This window comes from Anguilla rostrata, chromosome 6, assembly GCF_018555375.3.
Source record: "Anguilla rostrata isolate EN2019 chromosome 6, ASM1855537v3, whole genome shotgun sequence".
NCBI classification, from domain to species: Eukaryota; Metazoa; Chordata; class Actinopteri; order Anguilliformes; family Anguillidae; genus Anguilla; species Anguilla rostrata.
In genome coordinates this window covers 57173534-57195398 of record NC_057938.1, presented here as the reverse complement: position 1 = coordinate 57195398, position 21865 = coordinate 57173534, and the positions used below count along the sequence as shown (strand labels likewise).

Below are 21865 nucleotides of genomic sequence, written 5' to 3'. Positions count from 1 at the left end.
CACAAGCAGAACCAGCACGGGGTACCACAGAGCAGAACCAGCACAGGGGGTACCACAGAGCAGAACCACACAGGGTACCAAAGCAGACACACGGTCAAGAGCAACAGCACAGGGTTACCACAGAGCAGAACCAGCACAGGGGTACCACAGAGCAGAACCAGAGCTGGGGTACCGCACAGCAGAACCAGAGCTGGGGTACCTCAGACTTGTCCTCCTGCCATTTGGGGTTTTGGGGGGGTTTGATAAGGTTACAAAAGAATGTTGAGATTTAACCCTGTGCTTTCTGCTGTCCACATGCAATCTCCCCAGAGAGAACTGGAGAGGCTGCATGCTGAGCTGAGAACTACGCCTGTGTCCTGCAGTGGTTTCACCACAGGGGCAGATCCATCTGCTCACAAGATTTCCCAGCATTGTCTCGGTGCTCTGACCAAACATCTGCTGGTAGTCGGAACATGCCAATCAGTCAGCAAATAAAAGATGAAAGCTTTGTAAAAACCCATGACTCGGTTTAAAAATGACTGTTGAAGAAAGCCAATGAAGTAAATAAAGACAGACAACTGAACAGCATTAACGAGCAAAGGTCAAAAGTCGAAATATATCCAAGTGCCTACAAATCAGATTGTCACTCCCTCTTTCTCTCTCTCTATTCTTCCACATTTACGCTTCTCTTTCTCTCCATCTCTGACTTTCTCTCAGAGAAAATGGTTCTTATTATTCACTGAACAGATGCTTTGAGGAAGCCCTGCCCTTAGCTCTTCCATTCACCAGCATTTCTCTCTCTCTCTCTCTCTCTCTCTCTGTTTCTGCTGTCTGTCTGTCTCTCTCTCTCTCTCTCTCTCTCTCTGTTTCTGCAGTTTGTCTCTCTCTCTCTCTCTCTCTCTCTGTTTCTGCAGTCTGTCTCTCTCTCTCTCTGTTTCTGCTGTCTGTCTGTCTCTCTCTCTCTCTCTCTCTCTCTCTCTGTTTCTGCAGTCTGTCTCTCTCTCTCTCTGTTTCTGCAGTCTGTCTCTCTCTCTCTCTTTCTCGTCTCGTCTCTCTCTCTCTCTCTCTCTCTCTGTTTCTGCAGTCTGTCTCTCTCTCTCCTCTCTCTCTTCTCTTCTGCAGTCTGTCTCTCTCTCTCTCTCTGCTGTCTGTATCTCTATATCTCTCTCACTCTCTCTCTCTCTCTCTGCTGTCTGTCTGTCTCTCTGACCCTGTGTGAAGGGGGTGTGTCTGACGGGGCCGGGGGTGTCCTGCCCTGCCATTGGCTCCCGATGGGCCTGCAGGGGATTTAAAGGGCAGAGACGCCCCCCTGTGCTATCAGCACACTGGAGTAGCAGCAAGCCAGAGCGTGGCCATGCCTGCGTACGCCACCAACATGAGGCTCAAGTTCCCCATCCTGGCCCTCAGCCTCGAGATCCTCACCATCATCCTCTTCGCCTTCTTCGTGGTGTACGATGACGGCAAGCCTTCCAGCCATGGCGCCCATGACGGCCACGCACCCAGCAACAAGACAGAGGACAAAAACCTGCGCCTTTACCCAGGTCAGCCGCGCCCCACACCACTGGGTTCTGGCCCAGGTCTGAAGGCTCTGGGTTCTGGCCCAGGTCTGAAGGCTCTGGGTTCTGACCCAGGTCTGAACGCTCTGGGTTCTGGCCCAGGTCTGAAGGCTCTGGGTTCTGGCCCAGGTCTGAAGGCTCTGGGTTCTGACCCAGGTCTGAACGCTCTGGGTTCTGGCCCAGGTCTGAAGGCTCTGGGTTCTGGCCCAGGTCTGAAGGCTCTGGGTTCTGACCCAGGTCTGAAAAGCTTCTAAAAATTCATCTGCAAATGTGTTCTAAATACCGCCAAACCTTTCAGCTCGCTGTGTCATGTGGGTCTTCTCCTCAATGCATGGGTCTGTGCTATCTAACTGCAGAGGGAGAAACAGAGGGGAAATTAAAATGTGTGAGGAGTTGTTTGTTTTGCTGTTTGGTGATAGACATGGTGCAGGGCTTTAGTCTGTGCTTTGGGTTTGGATGTGTAAGGCACACAGCATTTCTATGGCATCTGGCTTCATTTATTCTACAACTGTTGAGCTGCTGTGTAGAAATAGGTCATTTTAAAGGATTTCATGTTGATGTTACTTATTTGAGGCTGTATTACCAGCACCATTTCCATTCTGGGAAAATGTCAACCATACTTTCTGCCAAAATGATTAAATAACAATTTTGCTTCTTCATTTTGAAAACAGACAGAAGTATGGGTGAAAAAAAATATGTGCCAACGGTGAATTCTTTTGTCATAATTTAGAATGGCATAATGGTCATAGTTTAACATTTTTTCACATTCTGAATTTGACAGAGGCCATTTCAGGCTTTACCCATAAAATTATGAAATAAGATAAAAACACATATTCCAGTGCAGAACTGCTGAAGAGTTCAGCTTCGACACACCCAGTTGTGACTTCCTGTTTTTGTTAGTTTTAAGGCAGTGGGGAGTGTGGTATAGGGGTGACTGGCTGCTTAGGGCACTGGAACTATAGCCTGAAGGTTGCGGGTTCAACTCCCCGGTGGGGCACAGCACTGTGAACTTTTCAGGACTTTATACAGTCCAGCTGTACAAATGGAAAAGCTCATCCTGGGCTGTGGGGGTGTCCACTAAAACACAATAAATACCTTCATATGGTCAGGAATGACACACAGGACCACTGTTTAAAAAACAGCACACTAACATGATTAAGCGGGGAGCCGGGGGGGACATGGATTTTCTGACATTCCTAACAGCTACTGAGACTGGCAGACAGAGGGACCTTTAACCGCCTGTTTCGTCCCATTCTTTTATCTTTGATGCAGAAAAGCTGCGCATGACCATCGTTAAAACGGCTGTTTTCCACACAGATTATGTTTGCAAACTGAGGAAGACAGAACAGCATCTTCCAAGAGTTATGTTAGGCTCATTTAGGGATTTCATAAAACAGGAAGCTCTCTTACACAGGAGCTGTGGACTCCTCCTGTATCAGCAGCATCTCAGGCAGCATGCTGTCCTCAGTTACGGGCGTTAGCAGCTGAGCTCTGAGATTAATGATGCACGTTCCACAGACACGCAAAGGAAGCGTCACGCTCGAGCCGCTCAGCTGACGGCTAAGAGTGAGTGAACCGCAGGTTTTTTGCAGCTTTGTTTTTGTTGCATGTTCAGTAATACTCTGCGGAGTACAATAGTGGAAAGGACACACACTCTTAACGTACACAAAGATTTGGCCCAGTGTATACATAATACTATATGGAAGCTTATAGTAGATGTACTTACTTACTGTAGATTTGGCACTATTTGAGGTGGTAATGTTTTATGGAATTTTGTAGATTTGGCAGAACTTGTGAGGTGATAATGTTTTATGGAACTTTGTAGATTTGGCACAACTTGTGAGATCATAATGGTAAATGGAACTTTGTAGATTTGGAACGATTTGTGAGGTCATAATGCTAAATGGAACTTTGTAGATTTGGCCCAGTATGGGAGGTCAATATGCTAAATGGAACTTAGCTGTCAGCAATCAAGAGCTCAAAGTAAAGACAACAAACAGAGAGATGTTATTGTAAAACGGCATAGCTCTGGAGTTTTATCAAGGGACGAACCAGAGACCACATAATGGCAGACGTTGAACAGCAGGTTTAAAATGTTTCCACACCCTGCCTGGATTACTTGGCTCAGATCCCCTCGCCGTAACTCAACTGAGGCTAATGGTCAGAGTCCGAAAGCAATTACCCAGAAACCAGCGCTGTGAGCCTGCCCTGGCAGCACGCAGGACATCGCGCTGAAAAATGCGGCTCTGCTTTTAAAAAAACGTTTTTCGCCTTTATCTTGCCTGGCCAGCCCTGACATGGCGTACAGACGCAGCGCTCTGCGCGCGGCCCTGGTGCTAGGAAGCGTGAGGCTCAGAGATTCTGCTCACAGGAGATACCAGCTCCACCCTGGCGCTCCCATGCCATGCTTCTCCTGGAGTGAAGAAGTGCACGCCTGGGGGAATGTGCTATAATATTGATTGTCTGGTGGGATCATAGGACCTTTGATAATGCCGCTATTGTCAATATGAAGGGTAATGCAGTGCATGCACATTAAACCAATACAAACACCCAAAACAAACACCAGCCCTTCAGACAACCACAAAAATGACTGATGGATCTGATCTGTATGCATCACTTTTAAATGTGGAGTGAGTTGTATGGTTTTGTGATCGTTATAGTTGTAGTGTTTGTTTGTGTGTTGAGTGTGGCAGTGTGCTAGTTGGTGTGTTGTGTGTGTGTTGTGTGCTGGTGTCGTGGTGATGTGCAGTGTTGTGTGTGTGTGTGATGTGTGTTGTGGTGTGTGTGTGTGTTGCGTGTGTGTTGATGTGTGTGTGTGTGTGTGTGTGTGTGCGTGTTTGTGTGGGGTGTGTGCCAGTGTGCATAGGTGTGTGTGTGTGTGTGTGTTGGTGAGTGTGTGTCTGTGTCTGTTTGTGTGCGTGTGTGGTGTGTGCGTGCATGAGTATGTGTGTGTGTGTGTGTGTGTGTGTGTGTGTGCGTGTGTGTGAGTGTGTGCACAGTGTGCATAGGTGTGTGTGTGTGTGTGCGTGCGCAGTGTGTGTTGGTGAGTGTGTGTCTGTGTCTGTTTGTGTGCGTGTGTGCGTGTGTGTGTGCGTGAGTATGTGTGTGCAGTGTGTGTGTGAGTGTGTGTGTGCAGTGTGCGTAGGTATGCATGTGTGTGTGTGTGCGCAGTGTGTACGTGTGAGTGCGTGTGCGTAGGTGTATATAAGTGTAAGTCACTAAGCAGCCTGCTGGTTTTGCTTGAATAACGCTGGCAGTTTAGAGCTGGGTCAGACCAGGTCACAGTGAGGACATGCCCCCCCCCCCCCCCGCTCACAGGGTGAACCCTTTCCAGATGTGACACCCACAATCAAAGCTCAAAGCGCTTTCAGAAACCACACCTTCCTCCAGAGATGCCCCTCAGATACCCCTCAGAGTGGGGGGGGGGGGGGGTGGGTGGGTAACCCACAGCATGGGGCGGGGGGGCAGGAATGAGACAGGAGGTCTGCTGGCTGATGGCAAGGTTGGGGGGGGGGGGGCATGGGGTAATTTCCTGGAAAAAGATGGTTCCACCCCAGGAGGTGGTGACCCTGCTCAACTGCGCCAAAAGCAAACTGTAATCGCCCAGCAGACTCAGTCTCCATGGATACGATACGCGAGCCACGCCCAGCGGGGAGTGCATGCGTGGCAGCTGATAATGCTGGCAGCCGCTGGGGTGTTTAACACCCCCCAGAAACAAGTACTGCCCCCCAGTGGTGGAATGAGCTTCCCACTGCAGTCAGAACAGTAAAAACCCTGCCCATCTTCCCACTGCAGTTAGAACAGCAGGAACCCTGCCCATCTTCCCACTGCAGTCAGAACAGCAGAAACCCTGCCCATCTTCCCACTGTAGTTAGAACAGCAGGAACCCTGCCCATCTTCCCACTGTAGTCAGAACAGCAGAAACCCTGCCCATCTTCCCACTGCAGTCAGAACAGCAGAAACCCTGCCCATCTTCCCACTGCAGTCAGAACAGCAGTACCCCTGCCCATCTTCCCACTGCAGTCAGAACAGCAGAAACCCTGCCCATCTTCCCACTGCAGTCAGAACAGCAGAAACCCTGCCCATCTTCCCACTGCAGTCAGAACAGCAGAAACCCTGCCCATCTTCCACTGCAGTCAGAACAGCAGAAACCCTGCCCATCTTCCCACTGCAGTCAGAACAGCAGTACCCCTGCCCATCTTCCCACTGCAGTCAGAACAGCAGAAACCCTGCCCATCTTCCCACTGCAGTCAGAACAGCAGAAACCTGCCCATCTTCCCACTGCAGTCAACAGCAGGAACCCTGCCCATCTTCCCACTGTAGTCAGAACAGCAGAAACCTGCCCATCTTCCCACTGCAGTCAGACAGCAGAAACCTGCCCATCTTCCCACTGCAGTCAGAACAGCAGTACCCTGCCCATCTTCCCACTGCAGTCAGAACAGCAAGACCCTGCCCATCTTCCCACTGTAGTCAGAACAGCAGGAACCCTGCCCATCTTCCCACTGCAGTCAGAACAGCAGAAACCCTGCCCATCTTCCCACTGCAGTCAGAACAGCAGAAACCCTGCCCATCTTCCCACTGCAGTCAGAACAGCAGTACCCCTGCCCATCTTCCCACTGCAGTCAGAACAGCAGAAACCCTGCCCATCTTCCCACTGCAGTCAGAACAGCAGAAACCCTGCCCATCTTCCCACTGCAGTCAGAACAGCAGTACCCCTGCCCATCTTCCCACTGCAGTCAGAACAGCAGTACCCTGCCCATCTTCCCACTGCAGTTAGAACAGCAGGAACCCTGCCCATCTTACCACTGCAGTCAGAACAGCAGAAACCCTGCCCATCTTCCCACTGCAGTCAGAACAGCAGAAACGCACCAGACTGTACCAGGACGTCCCGGACCCCCTTTATACAGGCAATCTGGCTCCCAGTATCTTTCAGGGCTGATTTTCGTTTAAAGCACTTTTCTGGGTTTGCAAAGCCCTCCCTGGTTTAGCACCATAATAAGTTTCAGATGCTCTGTCAGCACACGCTCCAAGCCGAACACTTAGATCAGCAGCTGCTGCTTCACTTCATGTTCCAATAATGAAAGTTAAGAAACCAGGTGAAGCAGTGTTGTGATTTTTATGCTCCCAGAGCCTTGGAATGCATTACCAATCACTATCCGTCAGGCAAGCAACAGTTCTCCGTTTAAAGCAACAGTTCAAGACTCAGAAAAGCTAATTTTTTAAATCTTAAGTTCAACTTTCTTTTTTATTTTATTTTATTATCATCATTTTTTTAATGCTTTGGTTTTACTGTTGAAATGATTTGCTTTCATTGAATCCTTTTGTTTGAACAGTGTTAAGGTTTTAACTTTATATAGTTATGTTTACTATGTTTTATCACGTTTTATTTTATTATGTTGGAAAGCACTTTGAGCAGGATTTTACTGTAGTCTCTGTTAGGAACAAACACTCTATGGTACATATTCTCCCAGACTCTCTATGGTACACAGCCTCACAGAATCTCTATGGTACATTGGCTCTTAGAATCGCTATGGTACATAGTCTCTCAGAATCTCTATGGTACACAGCCTCACAGAATCTCTATGGTACATTGGCTCTTAGAATCTTTATGGTACATAGTCTCTCAGAATCTCTATGGCAAATGGCCTTTCTACATGTTCTGACTAGACTGGGCTGGTTGGATGACTTCAGCCCAAAAATCAGCACATAAAAGCCAGCAATGGAGAGAGAAAAGGAGAGAGATGGAGTGCGTGAAAAGAGTCCTAGAGAGGTTCCCCTCTCTTTTTCTCTCCCCACCACTCTCTCTCTGTCTCCGCTATTCTATGTCTGTGGTGAGCCGTGACCTCCCCCGGATCTGACCTCTCACCCCTGACCTGCTGTTCCTCCGCAGTGTTCCAGGACGTGCACGTGATGATCTTTGTCGGCTTCGGCTTCCTGATGACGTTTCTGAAGCGCTACAGCTTCAGCAGCGTGGGGCTGAACCTGCTGCTGGCGGCCTTCGGCCTGCAGTGGGGCATCCTCATGCAGGGCTTCTGGCACATGAGCGACGGCAAGATCAAGATGGACATCCTGAGGTGAGCGACTACCGCCAAACTGACCTGGACAACCACGACTACTGCCAAACTGACCAGGACAACCACCAAACTGACCAGGACAACCGCGACTACCGCCAAACTGACCACGATACCGCCAAACTGACCACGACTACCGCCAAACTGACCACGATACCACCAAACTGACCTGGACAACCAGGACTACCGCCAAACTGACCTGAACAACCGCAACTACCGCCAAACTGACCACGATACCGCCAAACTGACCAGGACAACCGCCAAACTGACCAGGACTACCACCAAACTGACCTGGACAACCAGGACTACCGCCAAACTGACCTGAACAACCGCAACTACCGCCAAACTGACCACGATACCGCCAAACTGACCAGGACTACCGCCAAACTGACCTGAACAACCGCAATATCGCCAAACAGACCACGACTAGCGCCAAACTGACCAGGACAAACACAACACAGGAGCATGACATACAGGGACAACTGTCACACAGGAACTTTACTTACAAGGACAACTCTTACACAGAGTCATAAACAAAGGCGACTGTTGGAACTGGACATATATAATTATACTGGCAAATTTAATATTCATAAATGTTTTTGAGTGCTACAGGATAGCTGGAATTTACATCTTTCCACAATGGCCTTGCATGTTACCATGGTTTCTTTAACTACCACATAAACACATGAACAGTGATGAGTAATGTTGTGTTGGTACCTGCAGGATGATCAACGCAGACTTCAGCACAGCCACAGTCCTCATTTCCTTTGGGGCGGTCCTGGGGAAGACCAGCCCTGTGCAGCTCCTCATCATGACCGTGCTGGAGATCACCATCTTCTCCCTTAATGAGCACTTGGTAGCCGAAGTGCTGGGGGTGAGCAACCAAACAGCAGCTAGACTACACGCCCAGCTACCAATCAACAGCCATACCACAAGCCCAGCTACCAATCAGCAGCCAGACCACACGCCCAGCTACCAATCAGCAGCCAGACCAAACACCCAGCTACCAATCAGCAGCCAGACCACACACCCAGCTACCAATCAGCAGCCAGACCACACGCCCAGCTACCAATCAGCAGCCAGACCACATGTCCGGCTACCAATCAGCAGCCAGACCAAACACCCAGCCAGTCCTCTTATAGTTGTTCTTTTTTCTGCTTATATTTATTATATTAGACACAATACTTTTCATATTTAGACACAACAAATGTATCACTACATTAATAAGGAAAGAATAGTTTGATATTTGCTGTCCTGAAGATGCCTTCTGCACCACCAGGTGGAGAAAACATGCACTGCAGTCTGAAGTGTAACCCAGGGTTACCATACATATGAGTGTTGTTTTTTGACAGGCGAGTGATGTGGGGGCGTCGATGACCATCCACGCCTATGGGGCGTACTTTGGGCTGGCCGCGGCTCGCATGCTGTACCGGCCCGGCCTGAGGAACGGGCACCCCAACGAGGGCTCAGTCTATCACTCCGACGTGTTCGCCATGATCGGTGCGACCCCCCCGCCACCATAACAAGCCCCCAGTCACCATAACTACGACCCCCTCGCCACCATAATGACCCCACAGTCACCATAACTACAACCCCCCCGCCACCATAACAAGCCCCCAGTCACCATAACTATGACCCCCCCGCCACCATAACAACCCCCAGTCACCATAACTACGACCCCCCCGCCACCATAACAAGCCCCAGTCACCATAACTATGACCCCCCGCCACCATAACAACCCCACAGTCACCATAACTACGACCCCCCCGCCACCATAACAAGCCCCCAGTCACCATAACTACGACCCCCCCGCCACCATAAAAAACGCCCAGTCACCATAACTACAACCCCCCCGCCACCATAACAAGCCCCTCCAGCCATCATAACAACGGTGTGTTAAGTGACAGCGTGTTGAGTGACGGCGTGTTGAGTGACGGCGTGTTGAGTGATGGCATGTTGAGTGACGGCGTGTTGAGTGATGGCATGTTCAGTGACGGCGTGTTGAGTGACGGCGTGTTGAGTGCCGATGTGTTGAGTGATGGCGTGTTGAGTGCCGATGTGTTGAGTGACGGTGTGTTGATTGACGGCATGTTGAGTGACGGCGTGTTGAGTGATGGCATGTTCAGTGACGGCGTGTTGAGTGACGGCGTGTTGAGTGACGGCGTGTTGAGTGACGGCGTGTTGAGTGACGGCGTGTTGAGTGCCGATGTGTTGAGTGACGGCGTGTTGAGTGACGGCGTGTTGAGTGACGGCGTGTTGAGTGATGGCGTGTTGAGTGACGGCATGTTGAGTGCCGATGTGTTGTGTGACGGCGTGTTGAGTGACGGCGTGTTGAGTGATGGCGTGTTGAGTGCCGATGTGTTGAGTGACGGCGTGTTGAGTGCAGCGTGTTGGTACGATGTGTTGAGTGACGGCGTGTTGAGTGACGGCGTGTTGGGTTATAGCGTGTTGAGTGACAGCATGTTGAGTGCAGATGTGTTGAGTGGTGGCGTGTTGAGTGCCGATGTGTTGAGTGATGGCGTGTTCAGTAATGGTGTGCTGTCCTTGGTTTCTCAGGAACCGTGTTCCTCTGGATGTTCTGGCCCAGTTTCAACTCGGGCATCGCGGGGAGTAAAGAGGACCAGTTCACCGCTGTGGTCAACACCTACCTGTCCCTGGCCGCGTGCGTGATGACAGCCTACGCCACGTCCAGCCTGGTGGAGCACAAGGGCAAGCTGGACATGGTGAGGGGCGGCCAGAGGGAGTCTGTCACTGCCAAATACACTCAGGCACAGTGAGGGGCAGTTAGAGGGGGTCAGTTACACACTCAGGCACAGTGAGGGGCAGTTAGAGGGGGTCAGTTACACACTCAGGCACAGTGAGGGGCAGTTAGAGGGGGTCAGTTACACACTCAGGCACAGTGAGGGGCAGTTAGAGGGGGTCAGTTACAGCTGAATACACTCATAGAGCCAGATAATGGGTGGGGGGACAGGGGACTGCTGCTGCGCTCTCAGGTAAAGTATTTAAGCTCAAATGTTTCTGTAAAAGAAACCAAAGCAGAGTGCGCTCACCTCACCCCACTGCTCCCCGGTGCACATTCAGAACCTCACCCCACTGCTCTCCAGGTGCACATTCAGAACCTCACCCCACTGCTCTCCAGGTGCACATTCAGAACCTCACCCCACTGCTCTCCAGGTGTACATTCCGAACCTCACCCCACTGCTCTCCAGGTGCACATTCAGAACCTCACCCCACTGCTCTCCAGGTGCACATTCAGAACCTCACCCCACTGCTCTCCAGGTGCACATTCAGAACCTCACCCCACTGCTCTCCAGGTGTACATTCAGAACCTCACCCCACTGCTCTCCAGGTGCACATTCAGAACCTCACCCCACTGCTCTCCAGGTGCACATTCAGAACCTCACCCCACTGCTCTCCAGGTGCACATTCAGAATGCCACTCTGGCTGGAGGCGTTGCCGTGGGAACCTGTGCAGACATGAACATTGGGCCCTTCGGCGCGATGCTGATTGGATCTGTGGCCGGGATCATCTCCACGCTGGGGTTCAAGTTCCTGACGGTGAGTGCTTCCTGACGGAAACGCCACTGCAAACAGAGAGGTAGCACATGATGTTCACGACTGCTGGGTACGAAGTGGACTGAGGAGGTAAAGCAGACCATGCAAGGGTGCTCAGCACGCTTCGACCTGCAAAGGTACAGCTTATTACCTGCCTACAGGCAGAAATATTTTGAGCACCATTAAACTTGTTTAAATAAAGGGTGTGGGCTTTGGCTAATCAGCAAACAGGAGGTTGCAGGTTTGACTCCCATGTTGAGGTCAGGCCACACCCAGCTTAAACAATCCTACACTGACACAGATGCTGCTTAAAATGGACAGTGTGTTGAGAATTATTGATTTGTATCTTCATTTTTTTATTTTTTATTAAAATTTTCCTCAGCCCATCCTTGCTGCAAGCCTGGGTATCCAGGACACGTGCGGAGTCCACAACCTCCATGGAATGCCGGGAATTCTGGGCGGGCTGGCCGGAATCACGGCCACGGCACTGGGGAAGAAGAAAGAGTAAGGCAGCGTTCTCAGTGTCCACAGTGAGGGCCCCTGTGCAATCAGGAGCCGCGTGGAGCCCATAGTCTGAATCAGAGCCAAAATGGCCGCCCTCACACAAGCTGTGGAATATATGAGCTGCAAACACTGCTTGGAAACAGTTCAGCTTCCCGGAAAACACTCTTTTTCCCACAGAAAAAGTTGATTGTAAAGAAATACTATAATGTGAAAATAAATTTGGAAATGGATAGCCACATTTATTGAATGAATGATGTAAAAACAGAAAAACAAGTCAGAACATCTGGGTTTTGTGTGGTAAGTGAAGGACGTGTTTGTGAAACTCAGTGTGCCATTCTCATGCATGTGCTTCTGTCGCCCCCTAGTGGCCTGGCCTCCATGCAGGCCGCAGCCCTGGCCTCCTCCCTGGGGTTCGCACTTGTCGGGGGGGCCATCACAGGTATGTTCATCTGACCTACATTTTATTCCAATTATTGCATTACAAAAAACATGCATGATTTCTACAGATACCATAGAGTTCTGAATTCCTTTGTAGCTTGCACAGGATATATTGTACCAACAGCAACCGACTCTGTTCCTGGAGATCTACTGTCCTGCTGGTTTTCACTCCAACCCACTCAAACTCACCACCTTCAACAGCTAGAGATCTTGTTGAGCAGCTAATTTGTAGAGTCAGATGTGTCAAATTAGGGATGAATTGAATACCGAAAGGATGGTATATCTTCAGAAACAGGGCTGGTGACCACAACACTATGAACTGTTAACCAGTTTGGTACCTACCATCTGAAATGGTAGGAGGGCTTTTAAACCATTAGCTTTTCAAGCATTTTATCACTGATTTTTCCACAGCTGAATCTGCATCAGAGCGATGTTGTAAAATGCAGGAGCGATGTTGTAAAATGCAGGAGCGTTTTTGTAAAATGCGGGAGTGCAGACTTTGACCGGTTTTGTTTTTAAAGGTCTGATCATGAAGCTGCCCGTGTGGGGACAGCCTCCAGACCAGAACTGCTTTGACGACTCGATTTACTGGGAGGTGAGTCTGCAGGGGTTCTACATTCAGGGCCCAGGATGAGCGGTGGGGTGCAAACCTGGTCTGCCCAAGCTGGGTCTGCCTTCAGCGAGGAGATCTTTAACACCTGCAGGCTGCTGTCATGGGCCAGGAACAACTATACTATTTACTAAAAAAGACATCCACATTATTGTCACATTTCTCATTTTGTCAGCCATTTTTATGCACTGTCTCTCTAAGCTAACATTAGCAAACACTTGCAAATAAAATACACAAATACTTTTTGTTCCTCTGCACAGTACAGCCTAAACGATTAGACCAAATGAACATCCGTGTTTTCAGTACTGATGAGGGAATGAGGCTCCAAAAATAAGTGAAGCTACCATAATATCATCAGTTACTCACTGATTTTAACCAGTTGTTGTGCCCTGCTTTGGTGCATAATTTTAATTGGTTGACATAGGTTAGTGATTATTGGACAGCTTATTGTAGCTCCACCCATTTTGGAGTCTCACTCTCCAATCAGCAGTGTCCAGTCTCACCTGTAATGGCCACTGTGCAGGTGGGGGCAGTGACTGACAGCTAATTTCTCTGCAGGTACCAGAGGAGGAAGAGGAGAACGAGGAGAGTTTGGCTCACGGAGATCATCCCAAGAACAAAGTCGAGGCCTAAACCAGGGAAAAGCTGTGATGCCACCTCCCCCTCTCTCCACATCCCTCTCATATACCCCTATACCTGGAAATGTGTGCTATCAGGACGATAGCAATGTATAATGGAGATAAATTCCTTAGATAATATTTTATTTTTGTTCTTTTATGACACTTCTGAAGCAGCATATTGTTGGTCTGTCGGGTACTCTCAACAACCAAAGATGCGAAGGTCAGTATTTTTCTCCTGGATTAACTCACTTCAGCCCAAAAACAAAAGCAAAGCCCCTTTTTATTTTCAGTATCTTACTGCACACATCACCGCTGTTCCGTTCCAGTAGTTCAGCGACTCCAATGAAATGGCGGGGGACAGGAGCGTTTTCTGGATTAGTTCCGTTTTAGCGCCAATGCCTGGCTAGTACCCTCTGCCCCATCCAAATTATAACCAATGGCAAGCTGTGTTATGTACATTCATTCTGATAACCAATGAGAAGCTGTGTTATGTACATTCATTCTGATAACCAATGAGAAGCTGTGTTATGTACATTCATTCTGATAACCAATGAGAAGCTGTGTTATGTACCTCCAATCCGGCCTGGCCGGCCAGGTCTGTGTAGCTTCACATGCAGGACAGGTCACTCAGGAAACACACACACACTTTTCACATGACAGAGGCTCAAGCTTCCAGACTTTGAGCTGTGCAACCTTACCTTACCTTACACACATACACACACACACACACAAAACAAAAAAACAAAAAATAAAATAAAAAAACCTTTTTTACTTGCAACCTGCTTGGAGGATCTAGACAAACAGCTGTAAATCTGTAAATCACACGAGCCAACACTCACAGACCCCCTCAGGTAAACAACCTGGCTCACAGACCTGCTCAGGTAAACCTGGCTCACAGACCCCCTCAGGTAAACAACCTGGCTCACAGACCTGCTCAGGTAAACAACCTGGCTCACAGACCTGCTCAGGTAAACAACCTGGCTCACAGACCTGCTCAGGTAAACCTGGCTCACACCCATGTTCGCTTGTTTTGTTTCCTCTCTCTCGCGCTCCCTCCTTCCTGTGCACATACTGACGTAAAGTCCGTTTACACTCCTCCCTTACACTCCTCCCTGTGTGTCCAACAACAGCCAGTGAGCGTCTGGGATATTGTTTCAGAAATACCTTTACTGCTGTTTTACTGGCCTGTTTTAGTGTGCATCACCTGAGCATTCATCACCAGTCAGTAAACCCCTGAACTAAAGAAATATGAGCCTGAACTAGAGAAATCCAAAATAAGATCAGTGAGAGGGAGGAGTAAAACTGACTAAAGACACTAGTTTTAGTTTCACAAATTTGTTTTTTATTAAAAAGTCACCTGCCAGGAGTGCTGCTTACACCACAGGCAGTAAAGTGAAGGCCTCATTATAAGCTAGAGATGAACTCACCACGTTAAAATATCTATTACTATTACGCTTTTTCCAAATGTATCATGTATTAATACTGTCAATTATAAATATGTTTTTATATGGTATAACCTATGTGTGTTTTTTTATATATTATTTGAAAGGGTTGTGAGAAATGCCTAGTTTAATAAAAAATTAATTTCAAACTGAAACAAAAAATAATGCCCCCCATTAAAGTACATTCTGTAACACGCATAATACATTTTAATATAAGAAGGCACTCCAAACATATTTTCCAATACATGGTAGTATTTTGTAATGAACATTACATTTTAGTGGTTACGTTTTTTATCAAATTAGCTACATCCTACTGAGACCAAAGCCTAGTATATATACCAAATATTTGTATATTTTACAATATGTTTCTATACATTATTCATTTTCCGTTATAAATTACAAAATAGTGTACGTGTAATAGCTTCGTGCACATAAAAATCTGTTATTTCCGTGTTGTAATGTCATTGCTGGAGTTATTAACAGAACAGACTTCCTTTGTCATAAAAAGGACAAATCGAGAATGCTAATATATTTGGTTTCCATGAATGGGGAGAAATGTTTTTGTTTTTCAAGATACAATATAAAGATAAAAAATATAAAGATATCAAGATTAAAAAAACAGCATTTGCATTGATCGTGTGTGCAAGATAAGTCTACCAAATAAAATGAGTGACCTTCTGATGCCGTAAATCTATGGACTCAAAAAAATGCTTTTGTGAAGATCACGTGATGCTAGCGACTTCCAGCGATATCATAAGTGTGTTTATTTAAATCTGCATATAAACGATTTTCTACATTTTATTTCTTTCTCAAAAACATTTTTTAATGTGCGAGCCCAGTGTTGAGGCAAGTCATATTTACACAGTGTTTTCACAGTACTGAACTGATACACCTCTAGGAGCACAACTTGTTCACGTTATTCGTGCCAGTTTTTTTTGTGCACAGCGCTCTAGATCAGTAGCCTACATTTCTCAACCCTGTAAGGAAGCACATCCCGTTTTCCGATTAGAAAAACTATTCTCTCGAAATAGGCTTTTGAATTATTTGAGCTCTTGGTACCGCTCATATGGTACTTCATGTTTACAAAATATCCAACATAATTTTGTGAATAATAATGAATGGAATTAATCTGCTTCTGTAATTAGTTGTTAAATTAATGGGACTTTGAGACTATATATTTTTAATAATTCTGAATGAGGAATAATACCTGCATGAAGCATTAAGCACTTCAAATGAATAAACAGCTCACAAACCATTTTAGGCTGTTTGTCTTGTTTTGAATTATTGAATTTTACTGAACACGGAAAAATGGAAAAATAATGACAAATCTAGATGAGTCTTCTGGAATTATTACATTGGTTTTATTTTTATTTTTTTAAATCAATTGAACTAAACAACTGAGTCCATAAAATTGCCTCATGCGTTTATAAAATGGAAGATCGCCACCTTATGCGCATATCTACGGGGTTGGCCTTAATATCGCAGTGCATTGTGGGCTGCAAGATGGTGGCACTGTTGTGATTACGAATGTGTAGTTTCAATATATTGAACAAGTTATTGTGGTAGATAACAAATATTGCTAGCAAAAAGAAAGACTACAGTTGCATATGAGTGTTATTTTAAGTGGAGTGTATCGAGACATTTTCAGCCATCTTCGTTTCAAACGTGTAATTACATGGTCTTTGGACAATGGTAAGTAGCTAGCCAGCTAGCAGAGACTAGGACGGAAATACTGAATCTAGCGAATACGAGAAGGAACTCCGGCTTTACTAACGCAAGCTCTGAAGTTACTACCCTGACAGTAATGCGAGAACGCGCTTGTGTTGAGATGCACTTGGGTTCATTTTTAGTTTCACTCGTATGCTGCAGTCTGTGTTTGGGAAACTAGTGCATGGATTTATACGGCCGCTTCCTGTAACTATATTTAGTATGCAATACTGGCGGCCAGTATTAGCATACGCTAACCCATACCATGTATCTGTGTATCTACCTTAATATAAATTAGTCCCGGGATGTTACCAAGATGGCCTAAAGTTAAGTATCGAAATTAGCTCGCTGGCTAAACTAAGTAACCCAAGCATTGTGTTGCTACATTGAAATGTTCTGTGACTAAATGCGGTAGCAGCTTATAGCCAAGTAAAGTGCACTTTCCACACGAAGTACATTATATGTTATTGTTTCACGAGGATGAATGTAAACGGACCTTACGTTACTTTAAGTTTAGCTTGGTCCGGTCCACTGTTCGGTTCCTGTCCTTCCGGAGCGGGTCGCTAATGCGCCTCTTGCTGCGGTTTCGTCACTGTCAGGGTAGCGTGCACACCTGCAGGTCATCAGACAATCCCAGTTATATTACACTCAGGTACGCTAAAGAGCCAGGGGTTAGTGATCCGCATGCCTGTTTACTTACTGCACCTGAGTTAGGTGCAGTACAGAGACATTATTATTAACTGGAAGGACCATCGCGGATGTACGATTCAGAAAAGAATCTCTGCTCTCTCCCTTAGTCAACCCGAGCAGACTCCAAGGTGAGGAGGAGGAGCGACTCACGTGGTAGCAGAGACGAGAGAAGAGTGCGAAGCCCAGGTAAAGTTCCGTAATTTACCGGATGTACCGTTTCTGAAGACGCTTCGCGTTCCTTAGCAGTTGGACCCTGACGGTGTGCTGAAAATGACGGCTGATTTTTTCACTGGGACAGAAAAGGAGAGAAGGACACAGAAGCGCAGCCGAAGCAGGTCGTCTTCCTCATCATCCTCATCCAGCTCCTCGTCCTCTTCCTCCTCCTCATCAGGTTCCTCTTCCTCGTGCTCCTCAGTCAGCAGGTCGAGCTCTAGCAGCAGTGGTGAGTGAGGGAGATGTATTAATCTGAAATATATGTACAGGTGTAACAGGTGTACACACTGCAGTGTTGCATTTTTATTTGTGTGTAGAGCTGCAGTTAAATTCAATTGAGCTGAGGGGCCCTCAGTCTGTAGCTCTGTGAACTGATTGTGTGTCACACAGAGAGGTGTGCCGCTCGGACACCTGTACCCCCCCCCCCCCCCAAGTGTGCTACGGAGTATCCAGGAGAAAGTGTCACCCTCTGTACCAAAGAAAGTCTCATTAATCTAATCCCCATTTAAAAATATTAAAATCTGCGGACAGTCACGGGTGAAATGTTCTCAGGAGTCTTCCTTCTTCCTCAGATTCACACAGAAAGTCCAAGTCTAAGAAAGGAAGGAAGGAGAAACGACACAGGAAGGTATTCCTCCCATTTACTACGGGCGAGAAAAGCCAAGTGCACTTTCAGCACTGAGAGTTCCCCTCTGCCTGCTAATATTTACAGTTTTTTACTATCGTGTGTTTGCGTGTGTGTGTGTGTGTGTGTGTGTCTCTCTCTGCGTGCATGTGTGTGAGTGTGTGTATATGTCTGAGTGTATGTATATGTCTGTGTTTGTGGGTGAGTATATGTAAATGTCTGTGTGTGTGTACGTACGTCTGTGCATATGTGTGTATGTACATCTGTGTGCGTGTGTGTGTCTCTGCATGTGTCTGCGTGTGTGAGTGTGTGTATATGCATGTATGTACGTGTGAACTCTTAGCATAAAGGGAATAAAGAGAAGAAGCACAAAAAGAAGAAAGAGAAGAAACAGAAGGGTGAGGATGAGGATTATGAAGAAGGATCGGGACCTGTGCAGATCTCCAAGGTACACGTCCCACTTACCTATCTGTCTTCAGGGCATAGGTCATTCGGGGGAAAAGCCATTTGCACAAGTTCTGTTATTGTGCTTGTGTGTCTCTGTCAGTATCTTAAGGATAAGAAGAGGAGGGGGAGAAAGGTCAGCATGATCTCCGGACGGAAGATTAAAATGAAAGTGAAGAAGTCCAGGAAGGACAAACAGGTACACCTGCGGCTGTGATGTCATCATGGATTAAGAGCTCATTTAGGTCTTTGAGTCACTCTGCTGAGGGTCAACTGTTATATACACACCCTGCAACAGTAGCGTGCTGTGTGTGTGTGTGTGTGTGTGTGTGTGTGTGCTTGCGTGCGATTTTTGTTCTACTGTAGACTGTATACAGTGTTACCTAACTGCATGTTTTGTTTTTTACTGCATAAAAAGGTGTGCCCAGTAGGTGGCACCGCTGCTCTGTTAAACTGTCTTTCTGTATTGGCACCAGATCTGCTGTTTTAAATCTGTCCCTTCAGAGTGTGGAGGAGACCCCAGCCTAACCCCCTCCCTCTCTCCTCTCTCCTTTACTGCGTGCGTGCGTGCGTGCGTGCGTGTGTGTGTGTGTGTATGTGTAATGATCTCAGAGGGATAAGAACCGGGCCGAACTCCTGAATTTCCTCAACTCTGCCCTCTGACCCGAGCAGGAGAGCTTGGTGCTAAAAACAGTCCTTTCTGGAAACTTCTGTCCGTCGTCCGTGTGAATGAGGTCCTTCTGCCCCTGCAGCCCGCTCCCAACGACAGCCTGGGCTTAGGGAAGAGCCATTACTTTACATTTATTTACCCCTGCGCTGAGCTCCCGCTGCCCGTGCAGCTGCGCTGAGCTCCTGCTGCCAGCTCTGTCCTCTGCTTCTCTACCACCGTTTGCTTGTGTACTTCTGAATGGGGGGTAATATTGTTGACTAATCTGTGTGTTGCCCAAGACCCTTATTTGTGTAAAAGACCATACTGCCCTCCATAGAATGCAATGGCTGGACAACATACTGTGGGAGAAAATGTCAATCACAGCTTTTCCGTGTGAACAGCTACAGCCTCCTCAGGATCAGCTGAAATTAGTTCAGGGCTGACTGTTATTGTGAAAATATCATGGTGACAGAATGTCATGGCAACAAAAAATGTGATTTTTTTTACCCTTCCCATTTTATAGCCATTTTCGCTGTAGTTAATTTTAGGTGGGGTTAATCAAAGCTGGCATTAGTTGAGTTCACTGCTGCTTTTCAAATCAATTTTTATTGGTCTAATTGTGAGATGTTTCCTTGGGGCGGGGGGGGAAGGGAACAAATGGGCCAAACACCACGCCAGTCTCTCCAGTCAAGGGGGGTATATTTCTCAAAGCTAGATTTCCGAGTTATCTAGATAACTGCGCTGAGTAAAACCTGGAACAGCTCTTTTTACTTCAGTCCATGTTCCAGCTCTGGGAGGGTTCTGGGTTTTTACTCAGTGCAGTTATCCAGATAACTCTGTAATCCTGCTTCCTGAAAGTGGGCCCAGCTCTTCCTCTGTATCTCAACAGTGACTCAGGATTCACCCCAAAAATTTATGCATGAAAGATAAAATGTATCGATTAAATTTTTTTCAGAATTTTCTTACATTTCCTCTGTAATTATTCATTAATCACAATTTCAGTTGTCAGTTTAAGATAAATAACTTGTCTGTGTGATGTGATTGTTTGTTGAAAAGAAGTACAGCAAAGGTTGTGAAACGTGTCTTCTTCCAAATTTGGGGGGAGGGGCAAAGTGTCCCCCAAATAATAAAACATGTCCTAGACTCTGAACTCTTGTGGTTATTGTGCTTACAACATTATTGTGGTTTTGTGGACCATCAGTTCCCCTGCACAAAACCTCCTGCTGCACCACAAACACAAAACTTCCTGCTGCACCACACACTCAAAACCTCCTGCTGCACCACACACTCAAAACCTCCTGCTGCACCTGTAATGGGGTTTGTGAATAATCATTCTTCCGTCATTGGCCGCTGGCAGAAATCGGGTGGAGGAAACAAACTCAGGGAAAGTGATTGGTTGGCTCTTGGTCTGCTGCAGGACGGGCAGTGTGAGACGGCCATAGCGTTTCATAAATGTTTTAAAAAGCAGCATTAAACCTGACGTGCGGATGCAGACTGCAGTCGGTATGGAGACTGAGGGGGGAGCTGTGTGCAGTGGACTATGGCCAATCACATGTTCTCACCCTGCAATACCCCCCCCCCACCACCAAGGAGTGAGTCACCACTTCCTGTTCAACAGCGGGAACATTCTACCTGCTTCTAGAGCTTTCTTTCAGGCCTGAGGACGGGAGGTAAAGAGCTCCAATCAGGACAAGGGCCTTCTGAGGAGCTGGTGATTACAGTAAGTACCAGGAGGAGGAGGAGGAGGAGTCAGCTCCCACTGGAGCCTGACTCAGGAACGGTGTGTGTGCACACGTGTGTGGCTGTGTGAGAGTGTAAGTGTGTGTGTGTGCATGTGTGCGAGTGTGCATGCGTGTGAGTGTGTGTGTGCACGTGAGTGTGCGCGTGAGTGTGTGTGTGTATATTTCCCTAAGGTAAGAGCCCACACAGCTTCAAATCTTTAACCCTGTAAGATGACAGATAGGTGATCAGAATGCACTTAACCTAACATTCTAATGCTGATGTCACAGTCACTGCTGGTAACTGAAAGCGACGTAGTTCTAGAACTCTGACTTTTTTTGACATTTTGAAGGGTTAATAACAAACATACGGGCGTGTGATCTTTATTCCAGTTTAACGGCGGGTGGATGAGGAACAGTTGCACTGGGCGCAGACATGCACTGTGTAAAAACATGTTTCCCTGCAGAGAACATTCTGGTTCGTCTCAGTGGACATTCACCAGACCAGCTGCACCACGTCAGCATCGGAAGCCATAAGTTATTTCATCCATTCAGATAAGAGGATGCTGTGGTTACTGCTGTAAAATGTGCTATACAATTTAAATGGATTAGATTTTGATACAAATGGTTAAAGGTGTATTTTCCTATCAAAGGTATTACCTAGCAGGGAACTGATAAGGTTTAAAAAGGTTGTTAGGAAATCTGTAATTACATGGGAAATTAAATCTCTTTCAACCGTTTAGACTGTCCTGCCCAAGTGGCTCACCGAAACCATGACAGTCGTAATGTTTACCTTGACCTGCAAAAACGTGTGCAGTTTCACATTAAACTCCCACATAATCAACTTCTCTGGGACGGAGGGAGATTGATCATGGGTGAATGAACTGGTAAAAATCTAAATAATTCGCAAAAACGTACTAATTCAACAGACTTTTAAAAGGCTTATGACCTAAATATTTGATCACTTTTTCCTCACTGGTTACAATATAGAATATTATTTTTTAACATAAAAACTATTATAACATGACCATAGAGCAACAATGAA

General features: G+C 47.0%; 1 protein-coding gene and 1 long non-coding RNA gene across 5 annotated transcripts; one reads left to right on the top strand and one right to left on the bottom strand.

The window, feature by feature from the left end:
* The first annotated feature begins 1281 nt into the window (after nt 1-1281).
* Nucleotides 1282-20252, top strand: rhag (Rh associated glycoprotein). Of its 4 annotated transcripts, none has more exons than XM_064340870.1 (16): nt 1282-1520; nt 7426-7609; nt 8330-8480; nt 8959-9106; nt 10163-10329; nt 11026-11163; nt 11543-11664; nt 12030-12103; nt 12624-12697; nt 13271-16466; nt 17279-17357; nt 17470-17613; nt 17957-18012; nt 18353-18457; nt 18557-18652; nt 19066-20252. In XM_064340870.1, the coding sequence occupies exons 1-10, from the start codon at nt 1334-1336 to the stop codon at nt 13343-13345; spliced, it is 1320 nt and encodes a 439-aa protein (XP_064196940.1). In that variant the 5' UTR covers nt 1282-1333; the 3' UTR covers nt 13346-16466; nt 17279-17357; nt 17470-17613; nt 17957-18012; nt 18353-18457; nt 18557-18652; nt 19066-20252. The 4 variants fall into 4 exon arrangements, with proteins under 4 accessions (XP_064196940.1, XP_064196942.1, XP_064196941.1 ...); XM_064340872.1 differs by having other exon boundaries at nt 18353-18463; nt 18566-18652; XM_064340871.1 differs by having other exon boundaries at nt 18168-18457.
* On the bottom strand, nt 12014-13335 carry LOC135257770 (uncharacterized). Its single transcript, XR_010330737.1, has 2 exons — nt 13216-13335; nt 12014-12842 (listed from the first exon to the last, which is right to left on the bottom strand). It is a non-coding gene; the product is annotated as an uncharacterized LOC135257770 (long non-coding RNA).
* Nucleotides 20253-21865: the final 1613 nt, after the last annotated feature.